The sequence below is a fragment of the Diorhabda sublineata genome, chromosome 4 (assembly GCF_026230105.1).
Source record: "Diorhabda sublineata isolate icDioSubl1.1 chromosome 4, icDioSubl1.1, whole genome shotgun sequence".
In the NCBI taxonomy this organism is placed as follows: domain Eukaryota; kingdom Metazoa; phylum Arthropoda; class Insecta; order Coleoptera; family Chrysomelidae; genus Diorhabda; species Diorhabda sublineata.
Genome location: NC_079477.1, coordinates 22,907,634 through 22,933,517, shown reverse-complemented (window position 1 = coordinate 22,933,517; position 25,884 = coordinate 22,907,634). Strand labels below are relative to the sequence as shown.

Genomic DNA, 25,884 nt, shown 5'->3' with positions numbered 1-25,884 from the left:
AAATGATAAACGTGGAATTATCAGATTTTTTGTCTGGATTGTTTGATTTTTATTAATTTCTACATATTTTCAAAATATTTTTGACATTTTTCTTTCTATTTTGTATATAAACTAGAATAAAATAAACTTATAAAGCATTTTAGTACTGTTGGAAGCCCCCGCGTATCACAAATCGAAAATAAATGTTAAAAAAATGATAAACGTAGAATTATCAGATTTTTTTGTCTGGATTGTTTGATTTTTATTAATTTCTACATATTTTCAAAATATTTTTGACAATTTTCTTTCTATTTTATATATAAACTAGAATAAAACAAACTTATAATACATTTTAGTACTGTTGGAAGCCCCCGCGTATCACAAATCGAAAATAAATGTTAAAAAATTGATAAACGTGGAATTATCAGATTTTTTGTGTGGATTGTTTGATTTTTATTAATTTCTACATATTTTCAAAATATTTTTAACATTTTTCTTTCTATTTTGTATATAAACTAGAATAAAATAAACTTATAATACATTTTAGTACTTTTGGAAGCCCCCGCGTATCACAAATCGAAAATAAATGTTAAAAAAATGATAAACGTGGAATTATCAGATTTTTTTGTTTGTATTGTTTGTTTTTTATTAATTTCTACATATTTTCAAAATATTTTTGACATTTTTCTTTCCATTTTGTATATAAACTAGAATAAAATAAACTTATAAAGCATTTTAGTACTTTTGGAAGCCCTTGTGTATCACAAATAGAAAATAAATGTTAAAAAAACGTAGGATTATTAGATTTTTTGTTCTAGATTATTCCATTCACATCAATTTCTTTTTTTTTGGAAAATAAATTATGAAGCTTATCAAATAACATTTTTTTAACAACCATCGTGTGTTGATTAGACATTGACTTTTAACTGAAAATGTTATGAAGCACATGATTGCACCTAATGAAGTAAAAATCGCAATGAAACAGATAGAAAAAAAAACATTTTCCTCCAAAAAGATAATGCAGTGTCTAATATCAATGAAAATAATAATCAAATTTAATTCATTTACATTATAATTGGTTTCTCAACCACCATATTCTCCAGATATGGCTCTCAGTGACAACTGGATGTTAAAAGATCTCAAAACACTCCATGGTGAGAAAAAAAAATAAATCGACGTGAAAAATTTTGTTTTGTGAATAATAATAATAATAATAATAATAATAATAATAATAATAATAATAATAATAAATATTATTTATTTTTACTCACGTTTTTTTGGGCAGTTTTTTAGCAGCTTTTACTTATTTATAGAGTTGTTACCAAAAATTTCCAAATTCTGCAAAGGCATATCGGATAATCTTTATATACAAGGTATTATTTTTCTCACTTCTCGTTCTGAAAATATTTATTATTTTGTAATTTTCCTTAAAATAAACTGTTATTTTTATTTCAATTTTTCATTCGTGAGTATACATTTGTTTTTATTTATATAAAGGGAAGTAGAATATTGAAACCAAGAGTCTGGAAGACCTATAGAACTTAACAATATATAAACTAAAATATTAATGGTAGATTCTATGTATATTAAACTGCGGGGGCCATTTTGGAAGGCACGTTCCGTACTGAGCTCATAATTTGACATAATAATTTCCTGTTTAACATTAGGCAATAATGCACCTGGGCTGCGCTTGGCTTGGCGCTTTATTTCTGTGAAACATCAACAAAAAACTTGATGGAGATATCCTCACAAGGTTGTTTTTGTTCCATTGTGAATGAACGCGGCATCCATCTTGCGCACAGCTTTCTCATATCCAAATTTTCAGTTAATACACGATGTACCTTTTTGGAATGCTTACAATGTCTGCTAGCTCGCGCCCAATACTAAATAACATGGTATCTTCAAACTTGAAACATATGTTGTATAGATTGTATACTTTTTAATACGGTGAGCTCTAGCTCAGACCAGGTACTTCTGGAACCATCCTCTTAATACCAAAAACAAGATAACATTAATATCATTTATAACATAGGTACCTACATTATGCAGCTGTACTACGAGTTTTTTTGCATAGATGGATTTGTAAACATGACGCAATTGAATAATCATTCCTCTTTTGCGGTCTACCTCTTCTAAATTGTTTTTTTGTGAAGATATTTATTTCTATAAGGTTAAACTAATATCGATTATTCAAAATATTGAATGGGGTAAGAAATTAATTCAATTACCTGTAAAATGAGTATATAAATCGACCAACTTAGCTTCTAACGTTTCCTAATAATATAGAATAGTAAGAATCGCATTTATCCCCACGGTATATACAATATTCAACTATCTGCATGTATTTTTGAATTAATAAAGTTGAAAGACGATCATAAACTCTACATCGAGGTACCTTATCAGTTATTTTCAGTCTTCCCTTTTCCCTTTTCACACAGAAATGGAATTATATTTGCCAGCTTTACATTTCGATATTTCGTCAGCAAGATTTAAGAAGATTAGTAAATTAATATCTGTTAGGGTTTCCTTTGGTTTGCTTTTCTCCGATAGAAAGCTATCTATTGATCTTTATTTAACCCTGGAAAATTTACATAGGGATTTTATAGAACCGAAAAAAGCCGATAAAATCATGTTACATCTGTTGATTGTAGAAACGTTACGGATTTAATTAGATCCCAAGAGGGAAATGTACATAAAGCAAAAATATCTATTCTATACTCATAACTTTTTTATTATTAATATTTCGATGTATTCTTGGTATTAAACAATGTTAATTATATTTAAAAATTGGATAGTTTCTTATTTTATAATATCAAAAACATTCAATCAAAATTCAAAATACGAGGGTTGTTTTATTTTCTCAATCTCCAATAGGCTGTAAAAAAGACAGATACAAAAAAGATTTTATTACCAAAAGAAAGGTACAATACAGCTTTGTCTTATCTATTAAATCTATTATATAATTTCAGTGACATTAAAAATACGGTAAAATTGATTTTTCCTAACAACGATTTTTTAATAACTATTTTATAGAATATTCTTTAACATACCTCGTATACAACTGAAATATTTGAAAAACTAACGGTGATTCAATTCACGTATCAATATTTCTCTTTTAATATAACCTAACTTTTTAGTTTCAAAATTTTAAAATAAAATAACCATATTATGTTTCAAATTTAATATATATTAATAAAATTAATAAAAACTATAACTCACATCACCCCTAACGATCAAATAACCTTCAACTCTGTATTTTTGTATACAAGTTTATGTTTCGGTGCAAAATAACAGTGCAAAATAACGTCGTTATAGTGTAACGCAACGTCCTCACTGTAGTACTTCTATGAGCTATTTTGACGTAATAACATGCAATTTCCTATCAACTTATTTTATGAAGCAAGCGTTGATTGTTTGAAACTATTTGTTTATGTCATTGTTTGGACTATTATTTGTAGTGATTAATAAATACATCTAAGAATTTATTGTTAATAATAATTTAATTTCTGGATTATGAGCTTGAATTTAATTGATAGAAAAAGGAAGGCAATTTCAACGGTAAGAATTTTTATTTACATAATTATATATATGATACTCGATACGATATTTCAACAATGTAATTTTTTTTATATGATATGTATGTATATATAAAAAAATATTTGTGAGAATATTCCAGTTTCTATTAAAATTATAATACATCGCGCGTTATAAACTCTTTTCTGTCGTAAAATAAGATGTTTTATTACAAAACTAATCTAACAATGTTTTATTTTCTAATGTAATTTACACGAAGATTCTCTAAGCTTTTATAGTAACAAAATCATGACTTGTTTTTTAAAAAACGTTCATTTTTATAAACAGTCTCATCATATGTAATTTGAAAAAAAAATTAAACATTTTACGTAGGTATAACTTTTATTTGACATTTGACAGCATAAATTTATCGTACTATACAAGATGGAAACATTTATATATAGTGTGAGTCAAAAGTCAAAACAAATTTATACCTTAAATATTTAGTTTTTTGTACACATCATGATACAGGGTGATTGTAAAGCTATTTCTATAGATATAGTACTTATAGTATGCTCCTCAATGAACTTAAATTGTGTTAATGAATATTTGATATTATTATAACTAATTTGTAAGAAGGGGAACATTTATATACAGTATGAGTCAAAAGTGAAAAATTTATCGCTTTGATGATTTATATATAGAGTTTTTGATACAAATCATATACAGGGTAACTATAAAGTGTGGTATTAAAATGTTTTGTGAATTTATATAGCGTTCATCAAAAGTATGGTTTGTTAGGGATATTATGATTAGCTGAATTTATCACTTTTTGACAGCTTGCATTTTTTTTAATTAATATTATTGGGAATTTTTATATATAGTGTGAGAAGAAAGTGAGAAATTTATCGCTTTAATATGTATGTAGAGTTTTTGATACAAATCATATATAGGGTAACTATAAAGTGTGGTATTAAAACGTTTTGTGAAGTTGTATAGTGTTCATCAAAAGTATGGTTTATTAGGTATATTATGATAAGCAGAATTTCTCAATTTTTGACAGTTTGCATTTTTTTTAATTAATATTATTGGGAATGTTTATATATATAGTGTGAGTCGAAAGTGAAAAAGGTATCGCTTTAATGTATAGTGTAGTAACTTTTGATAATTATGGTAAAAATTCAATACAGGGCGAGTGAAAAAAATAACATAAGTATCGTGTGATGTAACAAAATGGATAAAATAAACTGATATAAAGATATTTTTGTTATACGATGTATTTGTATGATATTGAAAGTAATACTAGACTAATTTTAATTTCGAAATACTCCGATGCAATGCCCTCTTCGAAATTAAAGTAACGCTCTTAACGTAAATACTATAGCATTATAAAGAAACAAACAAAAGTAGAGAGAAAAAACACTCCATTATCTTGATAACGTCGACCTGGAGGCGACAACAAAACATCCACCTTTTATACAAATTCAAATTGAATAGAAAAGAAGGAGAAAAGTTATTCTACTGTCTTGTAGAAAAGTTTTTCTCTTTACAAATTCGTTACAAATCTCCGTGTCAAAGTTCAGTTTCTCGAGCAAACAACTTGAAAGAGTATTCATATATTAGCGTATGAATGGGTCCATTTGGGAGAACGCCACGAGTATTATTCAAAACATTCTCGAAAGTGGAAATATTGAAAAAGGGGTCACATAGCCGAGCACTTTCTGATGGATTGAAGTCTGTATATGAGGGACGATCGATATTTTCTCTTATAACTGTTTCGAAGTTTAAGTGAGAGAATATTTTCACGAAACGGGAACGATTTGATGATATCAAATTTTAATTCTCTTGTTATAATATTTATACTTGACTAGATAGATTCCATAAATTTCAATGATACTCGAAAGCAGCTCATCATTATAACAAAATGTGAATTATACGAAAGAAATAACGAACTACAAAATGTTGTTATGGATTATGGAATTCGCTTTACGTCTATTAGTAGATAATATAACGATGTAAGCATCTAGGAGAAACATTTAGATTCATTAAAATTGACTACTTGTAATAGTTTACGGGTTCATTTACCTCCATCCACATACTTCCATCGAATTTGCAGTTTCCGCTATGTTTGGAATAATAATTAACACTACCAGCAGCATATTTTTAATATACGGTGGACATGTAAAAAGATCAGCTTGAAATAAAATCATTAAATCAATAATATTGGATATTAACAAGCTACAGCTGTTTACCATCGCCAAATTTCAAACATCAAGGACAATCGCACAGGACATATCAAAGGCTTTCGGCAGGGTTTGACACGTATTGTCGTTCTCATCAACGATTTGCTTGGTAGCTTGAATGGAATAACCTCAGAAAGGCTTGATGTCAATGTTGGCGTTCCCCAGGGAACACCTAAATCCGTAGGCACCATCAATACCGATTTTGGAAACATTCTAGAGTGGGATCGACGCAGTTTAATTTAGTTTAATGCAGCAAAAACCCAGGCTTTTGTTTTTACAAAGAAAGCTCAGAATTCGGTCCTTCGCAACAGCTTCTAATCTTCTACAAGGCCCAGACTCGTCCAACTTTGAAGTATTGCTCGCACATTTGGAGAATTCGGAACGTACCTTGAGGATGCTTGTCTCGATACAGAAGAGAGCATTATAGGCGATACAGGTGGACCAGAAACGATTCTACCACTGCTCAACAAGCAGACGTGGCTCGTGAACGCTTGTAGACGCCCAGAACGTCAATTTATGACTCCTTTCTTTGGAGAAGTTCAAGTCTGTGGAATCAGCCACCAAGGAACGTCCATGCTCTAATTTCATTATTTCCTTGATTCTCATCTTTTCGTCTGTTATCCAGAATCCACTAGAATTTCTTTTTATGAGCTATCTGAATCATATCAATAATTTTTTCTTCTACTTGAGCACTATTCTAATCTTTACACTTTACTTACATTTCTTCTTGATAATCTCGTCCTTCGTCTTAGCTAAATATCATCGTTCCAAATTGAATTTTCTGGTGCAAATTTCATATCTACAACAAAACAATGCTTCTAACGGTGATTTACTTTTTGTTTTTCTTGTTATTAGGTAAGTTTTGCCACCACAAGGAATTGAAACAAAAGTTATTCTTATTGACTGTATAAAATGGTATCAATTTTCTTTATGATCATCATCAAGTATTAGTAAAATATATCTCTAATCGCCAGTTGCAGTATATTTGTGGGAATACCAGTTGGTCTGCAAATCTAGGGTTAAGCAGTACAGCTTCGTCCATAGGATCACCATTCCTGTCACCTTAATTGCACTTCTAGTTTGAAGAAAGATCCTAACTTAAATCTTTGTCAAAATTAGTTGTGTAAGCTCCTCGATGATTTTAAACAAGATATTCATTCATACCAAAGATCTTCCAAGCTTTACATGTTTATTTCCAGGAACATTATCATAAGCAAATATCAGTTGTTGTAAAATTATTAGATTTTCAACCCTTTATCTTCCCTGTCCGAATCCATTTTGATTTTATTTTATGGCGAATATCAACTGTTAGTTTATTATGAAAGATTTTGTCATAGTTTGCCCGTTGAGGTGTTGTTTCCCTTTTCGTAGATAGATACTATCTGGAAGGTTTTTTTTATATAAAAAACAAGCACAAAACACACTCGAGTAGTTCGAGTGGTGCCTACAATTTGGAGGTATTGATCTTTAACTTCTGTAGGTTGTAGTGCTCAGGAAAGACGTGCTTTGATAGCTGATTGAAGTTCTGCAAGCGAACTCAATGTACATGAGCCACGTCTTGCGAAAATTGCTCTAGTTGGGATCATGTTAGACAAATTTGAAGAGGAGTAGTAGGATCAGTAAAACAGAGTCAGATCAGCGACCTTTCTTCTTTGCTCTAAGCTTCTGGTCAGCTCTGGATCGCCTATAAGTCGAACTGTTCTCTTCTGTATTCATTCGAGCATCTTCTGGATATGCTTGGAGCTCCAAATGTGCGAACAATATTCTGAAGATGGACGAATTTGGGCCTTATAGAGGACTAGAAGATGTTGATATAGGTCTCGAAGCTTAAAAGTTTCACATGCTGTAGTCTACTTATTTTTATCGGTTTTTATCGATCCGTATTTTATATAGTAATTTTGAATTTTCTCTCTAAGCATTCGTTATCTAGAGCTTTATATTCTAGTTCTTCATTCGGTATTTGGTAATTTATATTTGATTACTAATTTTTATTAATGAACTCACATAAAGTGAAGCACATAAAGTTTTTCTTTTTTCACATTACCTGAAGCTTGATTGTTTCTAATACAACTGCCAACCTGGAAAACGTAAAAATGCGGTGATGATAGAATGAATAAGTACGGAAATACGATTTAACTGCATTTCCGCCCACTCCGAAACAAGCAGCATTAAATTTTACGATCCATTTTATCGAATGGCTCTAGGGCCTCAAATTCGAATAAGTATCCGCCCCACTTTGTACTTTTTATATACATACATACAAAAAAAAGTAGAAGGTATCAAAATAACTTGCGCGGTTTAGATCGCCTTGAAATAATAAAAAAATTCGCTAGAAATCTTCTCTGATTATACATTTTTAAACAATTTCATCTACGGAGAGAATGAGATTGATTACGAACTTGCTTTGATATTAAATCACTTGTTTTTGAATAAATCATTGAGCGAACTCGCGCCCGGTATATACGCATTCAACACCTACTCGAAAATCCCATAAATTTCTGAATAGTTTTCTTCAACGCCTCGAGTCGTATTTCTGATGATACGAAAACAAAAGAAATAAAAAACTCTGCATGCGAAAACGTGTCCGCAGAATACGGGGTCAGAAATTGATATACGAGGGCGGCTCGAATACGATTGGGATGAACGCTCCGACAAATTGCCAATTCCCCTCACTAGTTACACCACTCCGGAAGCTTTTTGATTCCGAATTCTTCGGGCAACTCTAAGAGCCGTGTGCGCACAAATTCGATTTTGAGGGCTTCTCTCAGTGGTCCAAACTTTTTTAGTTGTAGGGTGTTAAATACGGACTGTGTCATTGCTTGTAGATGAAAGGGTCTTTGCCTTCTTTGGAGCTGGTTCTCCCTATTCAATCCATTGTTATGACCAATTTCTTCCATGTTAACAAATTCACTGTAAACGTTTACTATTGATGGCTGCCAAACAAATACTATAAAAAGCGGCGTCTTCAAACTTGCTGTATACATTGTGTACTTTCTGAAGCAACTACCGCCATCTCTAGGTCAGGCTAAATACTTCTTGGACTATCCTCTCACACTAAATAAAGGAAGTCCTTTTCGTGGAAGTAATTCAGTATCTCATTGGTCGATAGTTAATATTTTAATGAGGATATTTGGAGCACGGAACGAAAACTTTGATTCTAATTAATTTTGGTAAATTAGTAAATGAATCTTGGAACGAGGAGTATAATTTACATAAAAAAAAATCCCGTTTCGACGATGACTTTTTCTCTAGCAGTAGAAACATTGGATGAAGACTTAAACTAAAAGTGTTTACACAAAGTTTTGAAGGGTTTTAAATTTTCTTAGTGCGAATTCGAAAAATGTTAACGTAGTTTGATGAAAGTTCTTCGGAAGTTTTTGCCACTTTTAATAAACAAGACATTCGAAGAGAAAACGTGGAGAATTTCGACTCGTGAGCTTCGCCGTCTCTTTTTTTTTTAATTTTTTTCTCGGGGTGCTCATCTCGATGAAACTGCTTTAAAATTGGACTTGTTTCTAAAGTAATTGACGTCGGAGTTGTCAGTTTAAAAGAAATGGCTTTTTTATATCGGATTATTAAAAATTATACCAACTTTTTTAGGGTACTTTGAAATTTTTTCAATTTACACCCTTGAAATGATTTAGTAAAATAAAATTGTCGATTTTACCGTACAGGGCTATCCATTACATATCAAAAATTGTTATTTTAACACTTTTTCGTCTATATAACATCCTCCCAATCCAAATCTGTTAAAAACAACGTTTTCCTTCTCCAAATCTATTCTTTTCGTTTTCCTTGATCTGCAGTCCAGAATCGAACCGACTCAACCAGTTGTTTTCTCGGGATAATTTGTCTACGTCACGTCAAGGTGTGGGAAAATTTATGGCGACATTACCAAGAGGTGGAAATGATTACAGTTGAGGGGCCTTACTGTGCCGTACGTGCGTCTGTAGACGCGTGAAGCTGAGAAATGATTGTTCGTTAACTCTGCTGGGCATTAGTGTTTTTACTTGTTTTTATTTTCAAAACTGTCTATTTGAGAAATACTAAGTTTGTATTTGCGAAAAAGTGAATTTTTACTCAAAGTGTCATATTTTATTCACTACTTTCCAATCGTGGAAACAAAGAAAATACATTTCGAAAACGTTCTTTGAAAACTAAACAAATCTATGCCGTGCAACGTATATTTATGAATGATGTATGAAAGGAAACGAGATGGGAGAAATAGTCAAAGAAAAGTTATGTAAACGATACTGAACAATTCCAGCTGGAGGACATGTAGTTCCCGATTGATCGGGAAAAGAAATTCTGGATTTATTTTGCTAACTAATTGAAAGGGTGAAACGTAGTTTCATCGTGAAAGTATTTCAGGAACGCCATGTATCATACTTAATACCCAGTTGCAATAATCCAGCCTGATATCAAAATCTGGTACATCCAGATTCTAGTGCTGGACCCACGATATCTTAAGATATCTCGAATCAGAAAAAAGATATCGGCATACGTTTTTCGCTTAATTTACTTTTATACGTTTTTATTTAAACTTTTGTGATTTTATTTGAATTTGTTAAGACGAATAACAATATTTAAAATATATGAAGCATTCACGTTTCAAATCAAAATTTATATACTTCATACTCCTGTTAAAAAGCTCTTTTAAACAACATCAAGTTTATAAAAATCGGTTAAGTAGAACCGGACTTACATATACTTCTTCCCAGACTAACTATCACATAAAATCCAAAGTATTTTCCATTTAACCTATAATTTCCTCTTGTAAATCTTTTACAAGTATCTTAATCACAGTCGCCTACTCCATCTTACAGCCAACATTCCACACCGAACTATTTATAACAATTCCAATTACATCGTTTCTTTGTCTTTCGCCCTTCTCCTATTCGTCGTCATTTTTTTTTATTCTTTACGCTCCGCAGCCATACTCATAAAATTGATGGCTTAACGTGGCTGTAATCCAGATGAAACGCCTTATTAAATAAAAGACGTGAAAAAGCCGAAAGTAGCACAGGTGATTGAATACACGAGATTTTTGACTAAACCATGTATTTTTAAGTAATGTACTAGACCTTGAGATTTTCGAGATATAAACAATCACTCAAAATATTTAACGAAGAAATTGAACCAAAATTCTATAGATTCGCAAAGAATTGTTAATTAAACTGTGAAACTTTCATATCATAATTATTGTTATTTTGCGAGATATAGAGCATTAAAGTTTAGTTTCGTATTTTGACAGTCGCAACGTCATAGTGATTGAACTTTAGTCGTAACTTTCAAAATATTTAACGAACAAATTAGACTAAAATTCGATAGATTCGTAAAGAATTGTCAATTAAACTGTAATTTTCATATCATAATTCTTGTTATTTTACGAGATACAGAGCATTAAAGTTTAGTTTCGTATTTTGACAGCCACAACATCATAGTGATTTAACTTTAGTCGAAACTCGCAAAATATTGAACGTAGAAATTAGACTAAAATTCGATAGATTCGCAAAGAATTGTCAATTGAACTGTGAAATTTTCATATCATAATTATTGTCATTTTCCGAGATACAGAGCATTAAATTTTAATTTCATATTTTGACAGTCGCAACGTCATGGGACACTAACTTCACTCATAACTTGCAAAATATTTAACGTAGAAAAGAGTAGAGAGGAAAAGGAAAGTTCTCATAGTCCAAAATTACTTTCATCGTTTGTGTCTTTCAAAATTATGTTTAACTGTACTTTTCGAATACCAAAGTATTGACGTATTTCCAATAATATTTCCATAATGCAAAGTGGACGTGCCTTTTTAATTATATATTTTCAAATATGCCCTTTAATAGCGGAACTAAAATTCTAAAAATAGTTTCCACGTGTTTATCGGGTTGAATTTTTGTCATAATTTTTTTACTGAAGCCGTAGTATAATCCGTTCATGAGCTATAGCCGACGGGCAAAAGTTTTTGCCACCCCTAAGTTTATGATTGTAGTTTAGTCCCAATCAGCTCTGTATTTTATACTTTATGGACCAATAAATCTTTTTGTGAAATTCGTACACGAATTGTTTTCATTTTCGGAAAGGGGTTAAGCTCATGCAATAATTGTCGTACCGACGTGAAAAAATATGCAAACACCAGGAGCTTTGGCGATAGAAAACGGTCAGAACGGCCGCCGAAAACCACAACCGCTGGAAATAAACGTATCGTATTGGTCAGTAAACGTTGTCCACGACTCACGAGCCCAAAGATAGCAGCTCGGATCAATTAATCTACCGATTTTCTTCTGAATACTTCTACAGTGAAAAGGAGATGGCATTTTTGAAAAGGTGGCCTCTTTTAAGACATGAAAATAGAATCAAGAGGTTGCATTGAGCTACAGATACATGAAAATTGGAAGATCAAAGGATCCATGTCTAATCTCGACTGCAAAACACGGTGTAGGCTCGATGATGGTCAGGGAAAGTTTGGAGGAAATAAGATCTAGATCTAGTAAAAACTGGAGCACTTTTGAAAAAAGAAGGCTATAAAAAATATCAAGGGAAAATGTAGTACGCTCTAGTCAGCGAAAAATTTATCTTTCAGCGTGACAACGATTCCAAGCATTCCTCGAAGATGTGTAAAGAGTATTTGAAAGAATTGGAAAGAAGGAACGTCCTGGAAGTAATGATTTATCGTCCTACTTGAGTTGTAGAAAAATAAATTGTCCAGGAAAATCAGGAAGCAGTGAACTATTTCCACTTCACATAATTGGAATATCCTGGAAGACGAATGGACCGGAACCAAATAGACGACGATTCATCAAAAATGTTACAGAAAATACTAAACTTATGCACCGAAATCAAAGCGAAAAAGTAGAAATTATAGACTGTTATTTCATTATCACTATAACCAAACTTTTGACTTGTAGTGTACTATCTTCTATCCAGTTGAGTAAAATAAGAACGAGGTTGACATTTTAAAAATGTTAAATCTAATGCCACGCGTTTCAATCCTGTCGTGGTAAGACACACTACGTCAATCTCTCTTTGCTTGATTTTTCCCAGAATAATTGTCTCTTGGTTTTACTAAAAAATAAAAAGAGGGATGTTCTGCCTTGCGAGAAGGGATTTCCTCTCAAATGGAGGGATTATCTTTATCATGATGTTACTGTTTGACTTGACGTGAATATGAAAAAACAATTACCGAGGTTAAAGTAAAAGGGAAAAACGAGATTGATGGCTTTGTTAATAATGCGTCGAGACGCAATTTAGGTCTTATAGCAAAAGCTGAGTGTATTTTAAATATTTGAATAAAATAATCTGAGATTTACCAGAAGAAACATAGGTGGATGAGAAAGTGGTACAAGCTGTATCGATTTTATCGACGAAAATGATAAATATTGTGAAGAAATGAATCGATAAAAGTGTGGTTAGTAAAACATTAACAAAATTAACTTGTAAGCTTGTAAATAAAGGAATCGAAAACTGTCAAAAATATTGACATATTGAAATGAAATTAAAGTTAGAACCTTAGAAATACAGAAAAGGATAAAATACAGAAGAAAATTGGGAAAGTATAAAGAAACAACTAAGTAAAAGAAGGATTACAGAGAGGAATGATGAATTTAACGAAGAATGTGAAAACATAAAACACAAATTAGTGAAAATAGATTAGAGAATTAAATCCAAACAGAAATATAAAATGTAGCAAGTGAAATATGAGACTAACACAGAAGTACCTGGCCCTACAAAGAAAATACTTTTACCAGCGATGTTCAATAAGTTCCATACCGTTTTTATAATAAGAATCTACAAGCTGCTTAAAATAGTCATTAACTGCCAAATTCAACTCTTCATTGTTGGAAAATCTTTGACAACCGAGCCATTTTTTTACGTCTGGGAACAGAAAATAATCCGAAGGGGCTAAATCTGGCGAATAGGGTGCATGAGGTAGCAATTCAATCTTTAATTCTTTGATTTTGGCCATTGCAGTAATGGATGCATTGTATTGGTGAAACAACACTTTCCTCTTAGTCAAATGCGGCTGTTTTTACTTGATTTCTTCGCTTAAACATTGCATAAAACTCGCCGTTGATAGTTTTTCCTTCCTCAAGATATTCAATGGAAATAATCCCACGCGTATCCCAAGAAACCGTCGCCTTGACTTTGCCTGCAGAAGTAGCGTTCTTTGCCTTTGGAGTCGGTTTTCCCTTTTCAGTCTATTGCCTTGATTATTTTTTTATTTCGGGACTTAAGTGGTAGACCCTCGTTTCATCCATGGTAATCTCCACAACGCTGTTTTAGTTCCATTGTGAGAAAACGCGGCACCCATCTTGCGCACAGCTTTCGTTTATGTTTACAAATTCACTAGTAAACGTTCACTATCAATGGCTGACAATCAAATATTAAACAACGTGGTGTCTTCAAACTTGAAACATATGCTGTATAGATTGTATACTTTCTAATGCAGTGGTATTTTTCAAGCAGCTACTCTAGGTCAGACCAGGTACATTTGGGAGCATTCTCGTACCCTGGACTGCCTAGACTTCCAATAAGATAGCTCTAAGTTTGGAAAGGTTTTGAGGTACCTCAAAATATAATATTTTGCGGATGATGCTCTTCAACTTGAAGCTCAGTTGTTTTCTTTTGGAGATTGTGCTTTCTCTAGTTTAGTAAATACAAGTGAAAATGAAAAAAAAAACTTTCCATTCTAGATTATAAACGTATAAAATTTTTCTGTCGGTTATTAAAATTTGGATACATGAAATATACGTTCGAAGCAGTTTATGTATTTCCAAATATATATTTTATATTCGGATTAAGTGGGCAACGGCAGCAGTAGCAGCTATATTTAACCATATAATCTTGAGTGATCGTAAATGCCAAAACGGCCGCTTAGAGAAAAGAGCGGAGAGTCGGAAAGTGTGTTTCCGTTCATGAAAACACAAAAGGCTCTTAACGGATTTTACTATCGGAGAGAAATAATGACTGGCGTTGAGAGGCGACAGCATCAAGTGTAACACTGTGCATTTATAAGCGACGAACCACTATATATATGTACGTATTAACACTGCAAGCTTTGGGAATTAAATTCAGTGACGTAACAAGAAAATGATGTTCAAAAAATGTTTTTCCACTTCTTATTCAATTTATTCAAATATATATTTGACTTCATTTGGCATTGTCTCGATGTATTCACTATTTAAAATTGTTTACATACTACAACTGCTAAAATTCCGCTTTATATATTAAAATCACGTTCTAAATATTTCAGATTCTTGAAATCTCCAGAATACTGTCTCTATAAAAATGAGTCACGGGAATATAAACAAATAGTCGCCAAAAAAAATACGAATAGTCGTCGCATACGCCAAATTTAACAGTACCGGCCTCACGGTCTATATCAGTAGGCGAGTTCCTAATATTATCTTTATCTCTATAATATTTATAAAAATTTATTTAGTTAATGAAATTCCTTGTTTAAATTGTGATGAAAAAAAAATACATTTGTCATATATTTCTCAGAAAAGTGACGTGAATTATAACCCGATAGATGCTCGTTGGTATAACTCGTTTTGTATGAAGGTCATTCTATGAATTATGAGCCTGTCAAAGTTTTGACAATATATTGCTCTTAATTATCAGTGTATTAATAAGAAAACTGATTTAAATAACCTTTTAGATGTCAAAAAAAATCTATAAAAAATTCAAGGCCATCAGTAGCCAACTAACCTCATCTAACCTATAAAAGTTTAAATTGAATCTAACCAATAAATATTCAGTTTAATTCATAACGATCTACCCTACGCATCAATTTGAATATTGATTTGATAATAAATGTCTCTACGCCACAATCCTCAATTAATTAATGGAGTTAATTTTTAATAATTTTATACTTTTATATAACATTATATAACATTTTTACATTGTTCTGTGACCATAATTTCAGTTCCCGAAGATGGATACATAAGTATTCGAAATATATTAGAGTTAGTACACTTTGCTGTTTAATTTGCCACACTGCCACTACGAAAACGTTTATAAATATCTCAACAGGCCTTATATGCGCAAGACTTGGAGTTCAGACTGCTTCACGTCTGTTCTCTATTTCTATTCTTCTTAAATCTTCTCTACATACCTCTATCCATTATTTCCGTGGGCGCAATCTTCTCCTTCTGACTTCGTCTTCCCTTTACAACAATCTTTTACCCAAATATCCTCGTCCATTCTGGCTACATGCCCAATATACCCAAATCAGCTCGACCGTACAGTACACTAGTTTTGCTCCAACACTCCTCCGAGAATCCTCTATTATCTCCCAATAAAAATTTTGAATCTTGTATTTTTCTTTTCAGAGAGGTAGCGACGAATTACTATCACAATCTAACGTATCAGTCATGGCTCCATCTGCACCACATTCCGATAACAACAACCAAGAAAATGCCAAAAAAGTAAGTAAATTTACAAATTATTTTTTTATATTGGTTCGATCCGGCTTAATGTGCGCGTAAGAAAATCCATTCGGTAACATTTTTTTGATACAACTTTTATTGTGTTTGTCAACTATTTGTTTACGTGGATACGGAATCGTCGGGGAGTTTATTTTATCGCAAACGAGCTGCACAAAGCGATGAATGAAGATCTTGAAGTCCTCAAAAACTTGCCTCATGCGAGTAGCCCATCCTTTTCTTCTAACGACGAAAACAAACTCCGTAATCTTGTGAATGGCGTTCCAGGATAACCTCCAGTACAGGGTTATTGAAAAGAAGAAAAAGTCACTAAGAGCAAAATCTCGTGAATACGTCCAAAAAATGAGTCACAATTACGCTGGGATGTGATAGTGCAAAATCGTGGTGGAAAACCTAATGGATTGGATTGTTTAGAACGAATTGCTTCACGCTGATACCTCAAAACGTAGTGTGGTTTATCATCAATTCATTCCGGAAGGTTAAACGGGCAATAAGGAGTACTACTAGGTCTTTTTCAGATATCTCCATGGATTTTCCACCACGATTTTGCACTATCACATCCCAGCGTAATTGTGACTGATTTTTTTGGCAAACTCGAAAATAATCATCACTCCGGCAACCTATTCGCGGGATTCGGCTCTTAGTGACTTTTTCTTCTTTTCCAAACCCCTGAACTGAAGGCTATCCTAGTCGAGACTTACCACAAGTGCATGGAAAATTTGATTAAGAGCATAATAAAGAAACTACGTCTCCTATTTATCAAATTTCTGATAATGGATGAGAAAACTTTAATAACCTATATCAAATTCTCATTTTCAAACTTTCTTGTTAATTATTATTTCGAGTCATTATTTCAAAGAAGAATGTCATGCCAACCGACCATCGACCATTGTCTTTATATAATATTTACACCCCCTTTTCGTCACCTACTGCCACTTTTCCCCGAAGTGTATCCATTGTTTCCATAACGCCGAAATCTAAAGACGAGAGAACAAATTTAAAACTAACAATGGCTATTCTCGTCCTCCTATAAAGTTTGATATTCCATTTAATATACAACAAAACGGGTAGCGAAGTTCAGAAAACTTCTTTTTCAATTTGGAACAGGATGAACTGTTGGGAGAGATAGAATCTCTTTTCTGATTTCGTATAGTAATAATAATAACACAATAGACAATAGCGAACCAAGTTTTTGTATCAGGGACTAGGGATACTGAAAAGGGCAATGACGCTAAATGATATTTTTTTTTCAAATCCAATAGGGTACTCGCATTTTTTGAAAAGTATTTTTTGTTTATTTTATGAGTTCTCTATATGAAATAATGTCAGAAAGGGAAATATTTAATCAAAAGTGAAAAAATTTCTACATATTTAATTGAAAATTGCAAAAATTCCAGTTGCGCAGTTGTCTGCTTGATGATCACGAGATTATCGTTGCCGGCAACGTCGCGTGTGCTTTATAATACAGTTTTTATTTACTAGTCACATATAAATGAAACATTTTTCTATATATATAAGTAAATAAACCTTAACGGATCAAATCCAATAGAGTACTCGCATTTTTTGAAAGGTATTTTTTTATTATTTTATGAGTTCTCTATATGGAATAATGTCAGAAAGTAAAATATTTAATCAAAAGTGAAAAAATTTCTAAACATTTAATTAAAAATCGCAAATATTCCAGTTGCGCAGCTGTCTGCTTGATGATCACGAGATTATCGTTGCCGACAACGTCGCGTGTGCTGTTATATTACTGTTTATATTTATTTGTTACATATAAATGAAACATTTTTCTATATGTATAAGTGAATAAACCTTAACGGATCAAATCCAATAGAGTACCCGCAATTTTTTGAAAAGTATTTTTTTGTTTATTTTATGAGTTCTCTATATGAAATAATGTCAGAAAGTGAAATATTTAATCAAAAGTGAAAAAAGTTCTACATATTTAATTGAAAATCGCAAAAATTCCAGTTGCGCAGTTGTCTGCTTGATGATCACGAGATTATCGTGCCGGCAACGTCGCGTGTGCTATTATAATACAGTTTTCATTTATTAGTCACATATAAATGAAACATTTTTCTATATATATATATAAGTGAATAAAACTTTTATAGGTTGAGTTAATTACACAATTACGATAAAAATTACAAGCATAATAAACTTGATTACTATAAAATATTAAAATAAGCTAAATTTGAATCTTACTAATATTAAAATAATCCTGGCAACAAAAACTAATTACATCTCGCAGTATCGTCATACGTTCGAACCATTTTCGTTGTATAATCAAATTTTTTGGCTTCATAAAAAAACTCGATAAGGTGTTTTAATCATAGCATTTTCACATCATGGCACAAAACATGATTTATATACCATTTTTCAGATTAATCAAAGTTTAATAAATACTCTTATTTTAGATTAACTATCCTATTTACTTTGTATCATATGTTCATTATTTATTTTATACCTATGACGTCACGTAATATGACGGACTCACTGAAATGTTTAAACTGCCTACAAAATTTTCGAATTTAAAAAAAAATGTTTCCCTATAAATATTAATTAAAGAATTGAAAAAATATATAGTAAAAAGTGTGTATGAACTATGTGAAAAACTAGTTTTTTGTTCAAACTATATCGTAGATCATACAAAAAAATATAGGAATTTTACATCGACAACTATAAGTATATATACTCGTATCATAAGGATGAGGTCCGAGAATACCAGAATTGGTTTACTACTACTAATTTTTATTGTTTTTTCACAATATTCACCTTTAAGGTCTATACATTTTAGCATACGCTCAAATCAAATCTGCTGAAAACTTTTTTCCACTCTAAAACCCATATCGTAGAATGTCTTCGAAAAATTCTTGAGGTAATAAAAATTGCCGTCCGTGCATCTTTTGTTTGACAGTGGGGAACAAAAAAAAAGTCATTGAGTGATAAATCAGATGAATACGAGACGTTGATTCGATGTTTTTCCCCATCAAATAGTCAGTTGTTTGACATGTTTTATACAGAATCCATCTCACACTTAAATGTTCTTGACATGTTTTATACAAAATATCAATACCGAAATTTGATTTCTTCACACACTAAAATACGTTTTTATCCTGAGAAATTACTTTTTGTTCGGATATCAAAAAATTGTTCCGGTTTATATGTGAATCTCAAAGAACCACCCTCGTACCTAGAATCCCCAGAAACGTAAAACAACTTTTGTAAAACAAAAATGTTCTAATAATTTTGATTTTGGTATAAATAAACAATTTTTTGATTACAAATCCATTTTTATACGAGGAGCGCTCTTGAAATATTGCGTTTTTCTACACCTGAAGAAGCAGTTGATGCGTTCAAAACACACGTTTTGGCGGTACCCTAATCGGAATGAAAATTGGTTCAAACGCATGCAAAAGTGTATTGATCTTAGTGGAGAATATTTTTTAAAACAATTGTTTTCATTTGTCTCATCTCAAATCTCAAGTATCATACAGGGTAACGCAATAAAACGTACATATTGCATCATCTTTTTTCGCGAGGTAAACGGTGCGTGGGCAGGGGAAGCCTAGCGTGGTTGGATTTTTGCTCGCGTGGAGTTTTAGTAGCCATGAGTCACTTCGACGGAAAGCGTCGTGCTTTTTGTCTTGACAAGGAGACTGTATCGTTCAGAATATGGATTAAGACACATTATGAAGTTCCGGGTGCAAATTTAATTAAAATACCAGCAAAAGGTCGTCTAAGAACGTCTAGGATCACCGATAATATCGATATGGCGAAGGAGTCAGTACGAGAAATTCCGCATGTGTCTAGTTGGAAGCGATCGGCGGATTTAAACTAAAGTTTACAGCGAATTTTGAAATTGGATCTTGAACTGCATCATTATAAGCTCCAGTTAACACAGGAATTGAAAGATACTGACTTTGGAGCAAGGTTGACATTTGCTGAAGAAATGCTTAGTCGATTTTCCACCTTTGGAAACATCCTGGTCGTTATTGGATTGAAAAAACTCCTAAAATGAAACAACAAAAACCACTGCATAGTCTGAAAGTAACGACATGGGCAGCAAACTCAAGTAAATGAATTATTTGACCTATCTTCTTTGAAGATTCACGGGGACGAAGCATTATCGCTATGTTGCGATGTTAGAGGGATATTTGACTCCAGAACTTGCGAGATCAAGAATAGCGAATACGAGAACTTTGTTACAACAAGTCGGAGCGATCTGTCACAATGATTCTTTGGCGGCTGTTAGACAGATGTTTTCTACAAGACTAATTTTCATAAGAGGTGGCCCCCACGTAGCCCTAACTTGACGCCTCTTGATTTTTTTTTGTGGGAACAACTCAAACATAAAGTCTACATGAACACCAGATTAATTGACAAAAGTTTTCACGAATCTGCGTTCGCGTTTAAAGGAAAGGACCGTCATTTAAATGATGTTATTTTAAAAAAATAAACTTCATTTAATTACCTAATTATCATAACTTTTATTTCAACAATACCTTTAGTATTAATTTTTTAGCTTATAAATGTACGTTCTATTGGGCCACCCTGTATTATTACCAACTTAAGTTGCCATTTCACAGGAATAATGTTAATATGAAGAGATAATATAGGACGCGTATGTATGTGTAGGCTTGATTACCCAGGATATAAGCATTGAGAAACTATTCTGAACTTTATAATGGGTGATCGATTGAGCTGTTAGATATAAAATGATTGATTATACACCTGACACTGTGAAAACAACAGGTTGTAATTTTCGAAGCATTATTGTCCTAGATTTCCATATATTTTAAGGATAATCGTAGCATCTTTAAAATCAAATTACGTTCCTTTTTTTTTCAAGTTTGCTTATTCTCAATTTATAAATTCCGACTATATTCAAACTAAAATCATTAAAAATTTATGCATAAAGTGATGTGATTGTTAGTATTAGGCTATTAACCATCAGCATCAAAATATAGACAATAGTAGTTCTCTTATCGTCGTCGTAAAATGGGCGAGATGGGAAGGAAAGCAACAAAATCTTTATTGTGCTATAATTAATCTAACAAGTCTTTATTTATGGCAGTTCGCAAGAGTCGCCATTTGTTTCTATACAAGATAATTGCATCGGCCGACAGCCGCCATAATGTAGACGCGTTACCTGTAGAAGGTTTTTGTATTGAAACGGAAACTTGATACCTCTATTGTCGATCCGAGATAAGGGGGAGAGTTCAGAGGTGTCGGGGAGAGAATTTATACTAAAAACCCACGAAATGAAGCAAAAATTGCGAAATGTTAGTTTTTAATTCCGAAAATGAAATTCTAGTATGAGAGCAAATAAAGGCGTATCGAATATTTCGCTCAAAGGCTTTCTCCCTTGTTTACTAACATGATATAGTGAAGTTTGATATTTTGAAAGTCCAGACTTGTTTTTCAGTTAATTAAAATTAAATATCCCTGATGTACGAGTAAAAACAGGGAGTTTGAAACAATCGTAATACATTTTGTACACGCTTTTCCAATATTATTTCCAATGGAAAGAGTTTTTAATATATAACGGAAGGAATACAATAATTACTCATTTTTTTTATTGTTTATTCAACATTCCATTCCCCATATAACTTTTAATACGTTCTTGGTTAGGGAATTTAATCTTTGAAGTACTACAAAACTTCGGATCAATTCGAAATTTAGGATCGATCATAATATGTCATGTCTTGATCAAATTTTTTTCATACGACTTGTGCCAGCTACCAGATACGATTTTTTACATTGGAATATATATTATTAACCTTCCTTTTCCATGGTCCTATAGGCCTTGACGTTCTCGAAATTTTTTTCCCCAGTTATTCCTGTCTAGAGCTACCATATTCCGATTGCGTGTCTTCGCAAGATTGATTGCTTCTTCTACAACTTCTCACTACCAACTTTTTCGTTTTATCTTTCTCCATGGTGCTACAGCTCGCCGAGGACATGAGTTTTCTTCCTCGTTTATTCTAGTCTAGAATTGCACTCTTCCAATTGCATATCTTTAGAGGACTGAGTGCGCACCATGAAGTTCCCAAGTTTTCCTTGCCAGTTGTTCCTATCTAAAGCTACCATCTTCCAATTGCGTATCTTCACAAAGTTAATCGCGTCTTCTACGATTTCTCACTGCCACCTTTTTCCGAGGAATTTTCTATAATCTTGTGTGGAGCTACAGCCTGCCGCGGACCTGAATTTTCTTCCCTAGTTGTTCCTGTCCATAGCTGATGTCTTCCAATTGTGTATCTTTAGAAAACTGATTGCGTCTACTGCGGACCATGAAATTCCCAAGTTTTCCATTCCAGTTGTTTCTGTCTCTTCCAACTGCATATATCTAGAAAACAGATTGTGTTTTGAACGACTTCTTACTGCCACCTTTTTCCGAGGAATATTTTATAATTTGCTGACCTGAATTTTCTTCCCTAGTTGCTCCTGTCCATAGCTGATGTCTTCCAATTGCGCATCTTGAGTTTTCCTCCCCAGTTGTTCCTGTTCAGAGCTTCCCTCTTCCAATTGCGTATTTTCAGAAGGCTGTTTGCGTTTTTCACAATTTCTTACAGCCACTTTTTTCGAGGTGGTTTAAATACTTCAAAACTGGATGTAATTAATTTTTTTCTTATATTTTTTGTTCATCCACTCGTACTATATGGCCTGTCCATGGCGGTCTCTATTCTCTGACAAATTTTGACCTCTGTAGTTTTTATTATTTTGGATAAAATTCATAATCATAACAATTTGATATATATGTGGTTGTTTCCTTAACGACTTTTTTTGAGAAAAATTTCTGTAAAAAGTTTCATGAGAGTGGCAAAAGGTTAGGTGGAAAATCAAATAAAACAAATCCAACTAAACATCCCTTTAATCATGCAATATCCCTACATAAAATATAAATCCGGACATAAAACTTTCAATCTCGAAAATGGCAAAAAATCCAATTCACATCCTGCTAGAATCAAAAAAAAAAAACAAAGGAAAAACTAACTACAACGATGTAATAGACTTTAAATCTATATCCCCAAATAAAAGAACCGTAATACGTGAAATTTTACATTGTTTAACTCGCACGGAAGAGGAAAAAAAAGGGAAAGAATTTCCATTTTCGAGAAGGAAATTCCCAATCAAATTACCTCTCGATTTTGTTGACGAGTTCGTAAAACGAGCTGAAACAAATACGTTAAAGTGTAATCCTTATTTAATGGAAAAAGAAAAGTGCATGGAAACATTAGAAAGGTTTCAACTACTCATCGATACAATCAATACTGTCAAATAATAGACATTTAAATAACATTAAGTGGTTGGCCAACACCTGCAAATAATTCTTTCGCTATCAGCTTCTCTTCCATATAATTGGTCTCTACTGTATTGTGTTCTTTATCCATTTACCACGAGAAGTATCTTCAAGCGGCGTTTTTTATCCCCATATTTCCTTTACTGTCCTGAAGGCTTATCTCTAGCATTAAAGTTTCAATTTTTCTTTGTTGAGGGCTCTTTGAAAATTTTCCGACCTAATAAACAAAACTTCTTTTCCAGAATTGTAATTTACTTATTAACCCTCAACCCAAATAAAAGCTACTGTTTTTCAAATTAAAATAAGCGATTACGTATGTCGTTTGATGGAAATATTTTCTGCCAATGAAACTTTAATAGATCGCTGGTGATTAATGGTGAAATGATCTGACCTCTAAAACACCTGCGATTGATCCAAAACTCACCCCAAATCATCAGCAAGCACGCCTGCGTTTTGCACAATATCATCTGAATTGGAACAATAGGAATCGGTTATGGTTTGAGTCAAGACCAAAATATGCTTCCATTGTAGCGATTGAAGCAGGAAAATGTACCGAAGACTAAGAGATCGATTTGCAGATTGCTGCTTTGAAGAGTACTTATGGAGGTGGCTTCTGCATGATCTGGAGTGCAGTTTCTCTAGGAGCACGAACCGATCCTGTGTTTATTCGTAAGGGCAACTGTGTACGAATTAACCTTTATGCATGACAATGCAAGGCTGCACACCGCCAGAATCGTACAAGATTACTTTGCAGAAGTTGATTTTCGAGTTATGGAATGACAAGCATACAGTCCTGATCTAAATCCGATAGAATTTTTTATTGGATGAGCTAAAACGAAGAATTCGAGCTTATAGTTGCAGTATAAAAGAGTGGCTCAATATACCACAAGAAACAATACCTATTTGATTAGATCTAAGCCTAATCGTATAAGGGATGTTATTAGGGCACAGAGGAGATCATATCCATTATTAAAAAATTGAGGGAGAGAGTTTTAAATTGTAAATAACCCTATTTATGTTAATAATAAAAAAGCTTAATTTGATTAATGCATTAATTTCATTAAGTTAAACGTAAGAAATAGGTTTTCATAAATTTATACCCACATTTTAAAGCATAATAGAATATCTTTCAAACAGCATATTTGTATTTATGTTATGGTGAATAATTTAAAAAAATATAGTCAAAAGTTATATTTACAAGGTTTGTTATTTATTAGCATCGCGTTTCTAACTGGACGTGTCTTTTAATTGTCTCGAATTACACATTTTTTATCAATAGTGGTTTACAATTAACCTTATTAGTTTTTAACGATCTTCGGGTTCAACAACTTTTGTGTGCCGTATGGAAACAACCATTTTATATTTCGACATCGATTTTTATTTGTTTCAGGTGAAATTAGAACAAAACGTAGGCAAACCGTCTAGAGTGATCCACATCCGGAACATCCCGAGCGATGTATCCGAAGCAGAAATAATTCACCTCGGTCTCCCATTCGGCAGGGTAACCAACGTGTTAGTATTAAAGGGAAAGAACCAGGCGTTTTTGGAAATGGGCGACGAACAATCGGCTACAACTATGGTTAATTATTTCGCCGGTTGTATAGCTCAGTTGCGTGGTCGAGCAGTGTATGTTCAATACTCCAATCATAAGGAATTGAAGACGGATCAGACACATTCGAATGCGGTGAGTTGTTTTCTACTTTTAGCTCCCGAAAATTTTGATATTATCGATTTTATTTTCAACAATTACATAAATCTTTTTTGAAATTGCGATACGGCGAATATATAGGAATTCTCGCAGTGCTTAAACTAATTCTGTTCGACGTGGCTACCTGCGGAAAAGCCGAAAAGAAAATTTTAACGCATCATTTAATGTTCCAAAGCGATTTTTCAGTTCGGCGCCGATTTAAGATCCCGATCAAATCGAGGACTTTGAAGTTGAATTCTCAAGTTGACAATAGAATTATATGCGTTCAATATGGGGAAACGAACATTTGATTACCAATTTTTTACAGATAATTACGAAACTTTATTTTTTTTTTTATAATTAGCAGTGGTTGTTATTCGTGCACAAATATGGAATTAAAACAAAATACGTGACGTTCTTATACGAACTCAATTTTTTAAAAAATCAGCAATCTTATTACATTACTCAATAAGTTGAATGATTAACATACAGATGGCGCTGCCATTGTCAAATTCGTGTGACGTTTATGACGTACCAACTTTCAAAAAACTATGAGGAAAATTGCATGACGTTTCGATTAGTCAGAAAAAAGTGACGGCCATTTAAGTGAAGCTACGAAATAATCGATTCAAAACAATTTCGTGCTTTAACTTAACATTGATTCTTGATGAAAAAAATACTGCACAAGCTCAACAATAGCATCTG

General features: G+C 32.6%; 1 protein-coding gene across 7 annotated transcripts in view; it reads left to right on the top strand.

The window, feature by feature from the left end:
• The window catches only part of LOC130443402 (polypyrimidine tract-binding protein 2), a 431,147-nt gene that overhangs the window by 367,237 nt on the left and 38,026 nt on the right, over window positions 1-25,884 (top strand). For 6 of the 7 annotated variants that reach the window (XM_056777995.1, XM_056777994.1, XM_056777992.1 and 3 more), the window contains 2 exons: window positions 16,073-16,168; window positions 24,883-25,176. In XM_056777995.1, the coding sequence (XP_056633973.1) occupies window positions 16,073-16,168; window positions 24,883-25,176 (390 nt within the window). Of the gene's footprint in view, window positions 1-3,417; window positions 3,538-16,072; window positions 16,169-24,882; window positions 25,177-25,884 lie in introns of those variants that run through there. The other variant, XM_056777997.1, reaches the window with a different exon arrangement.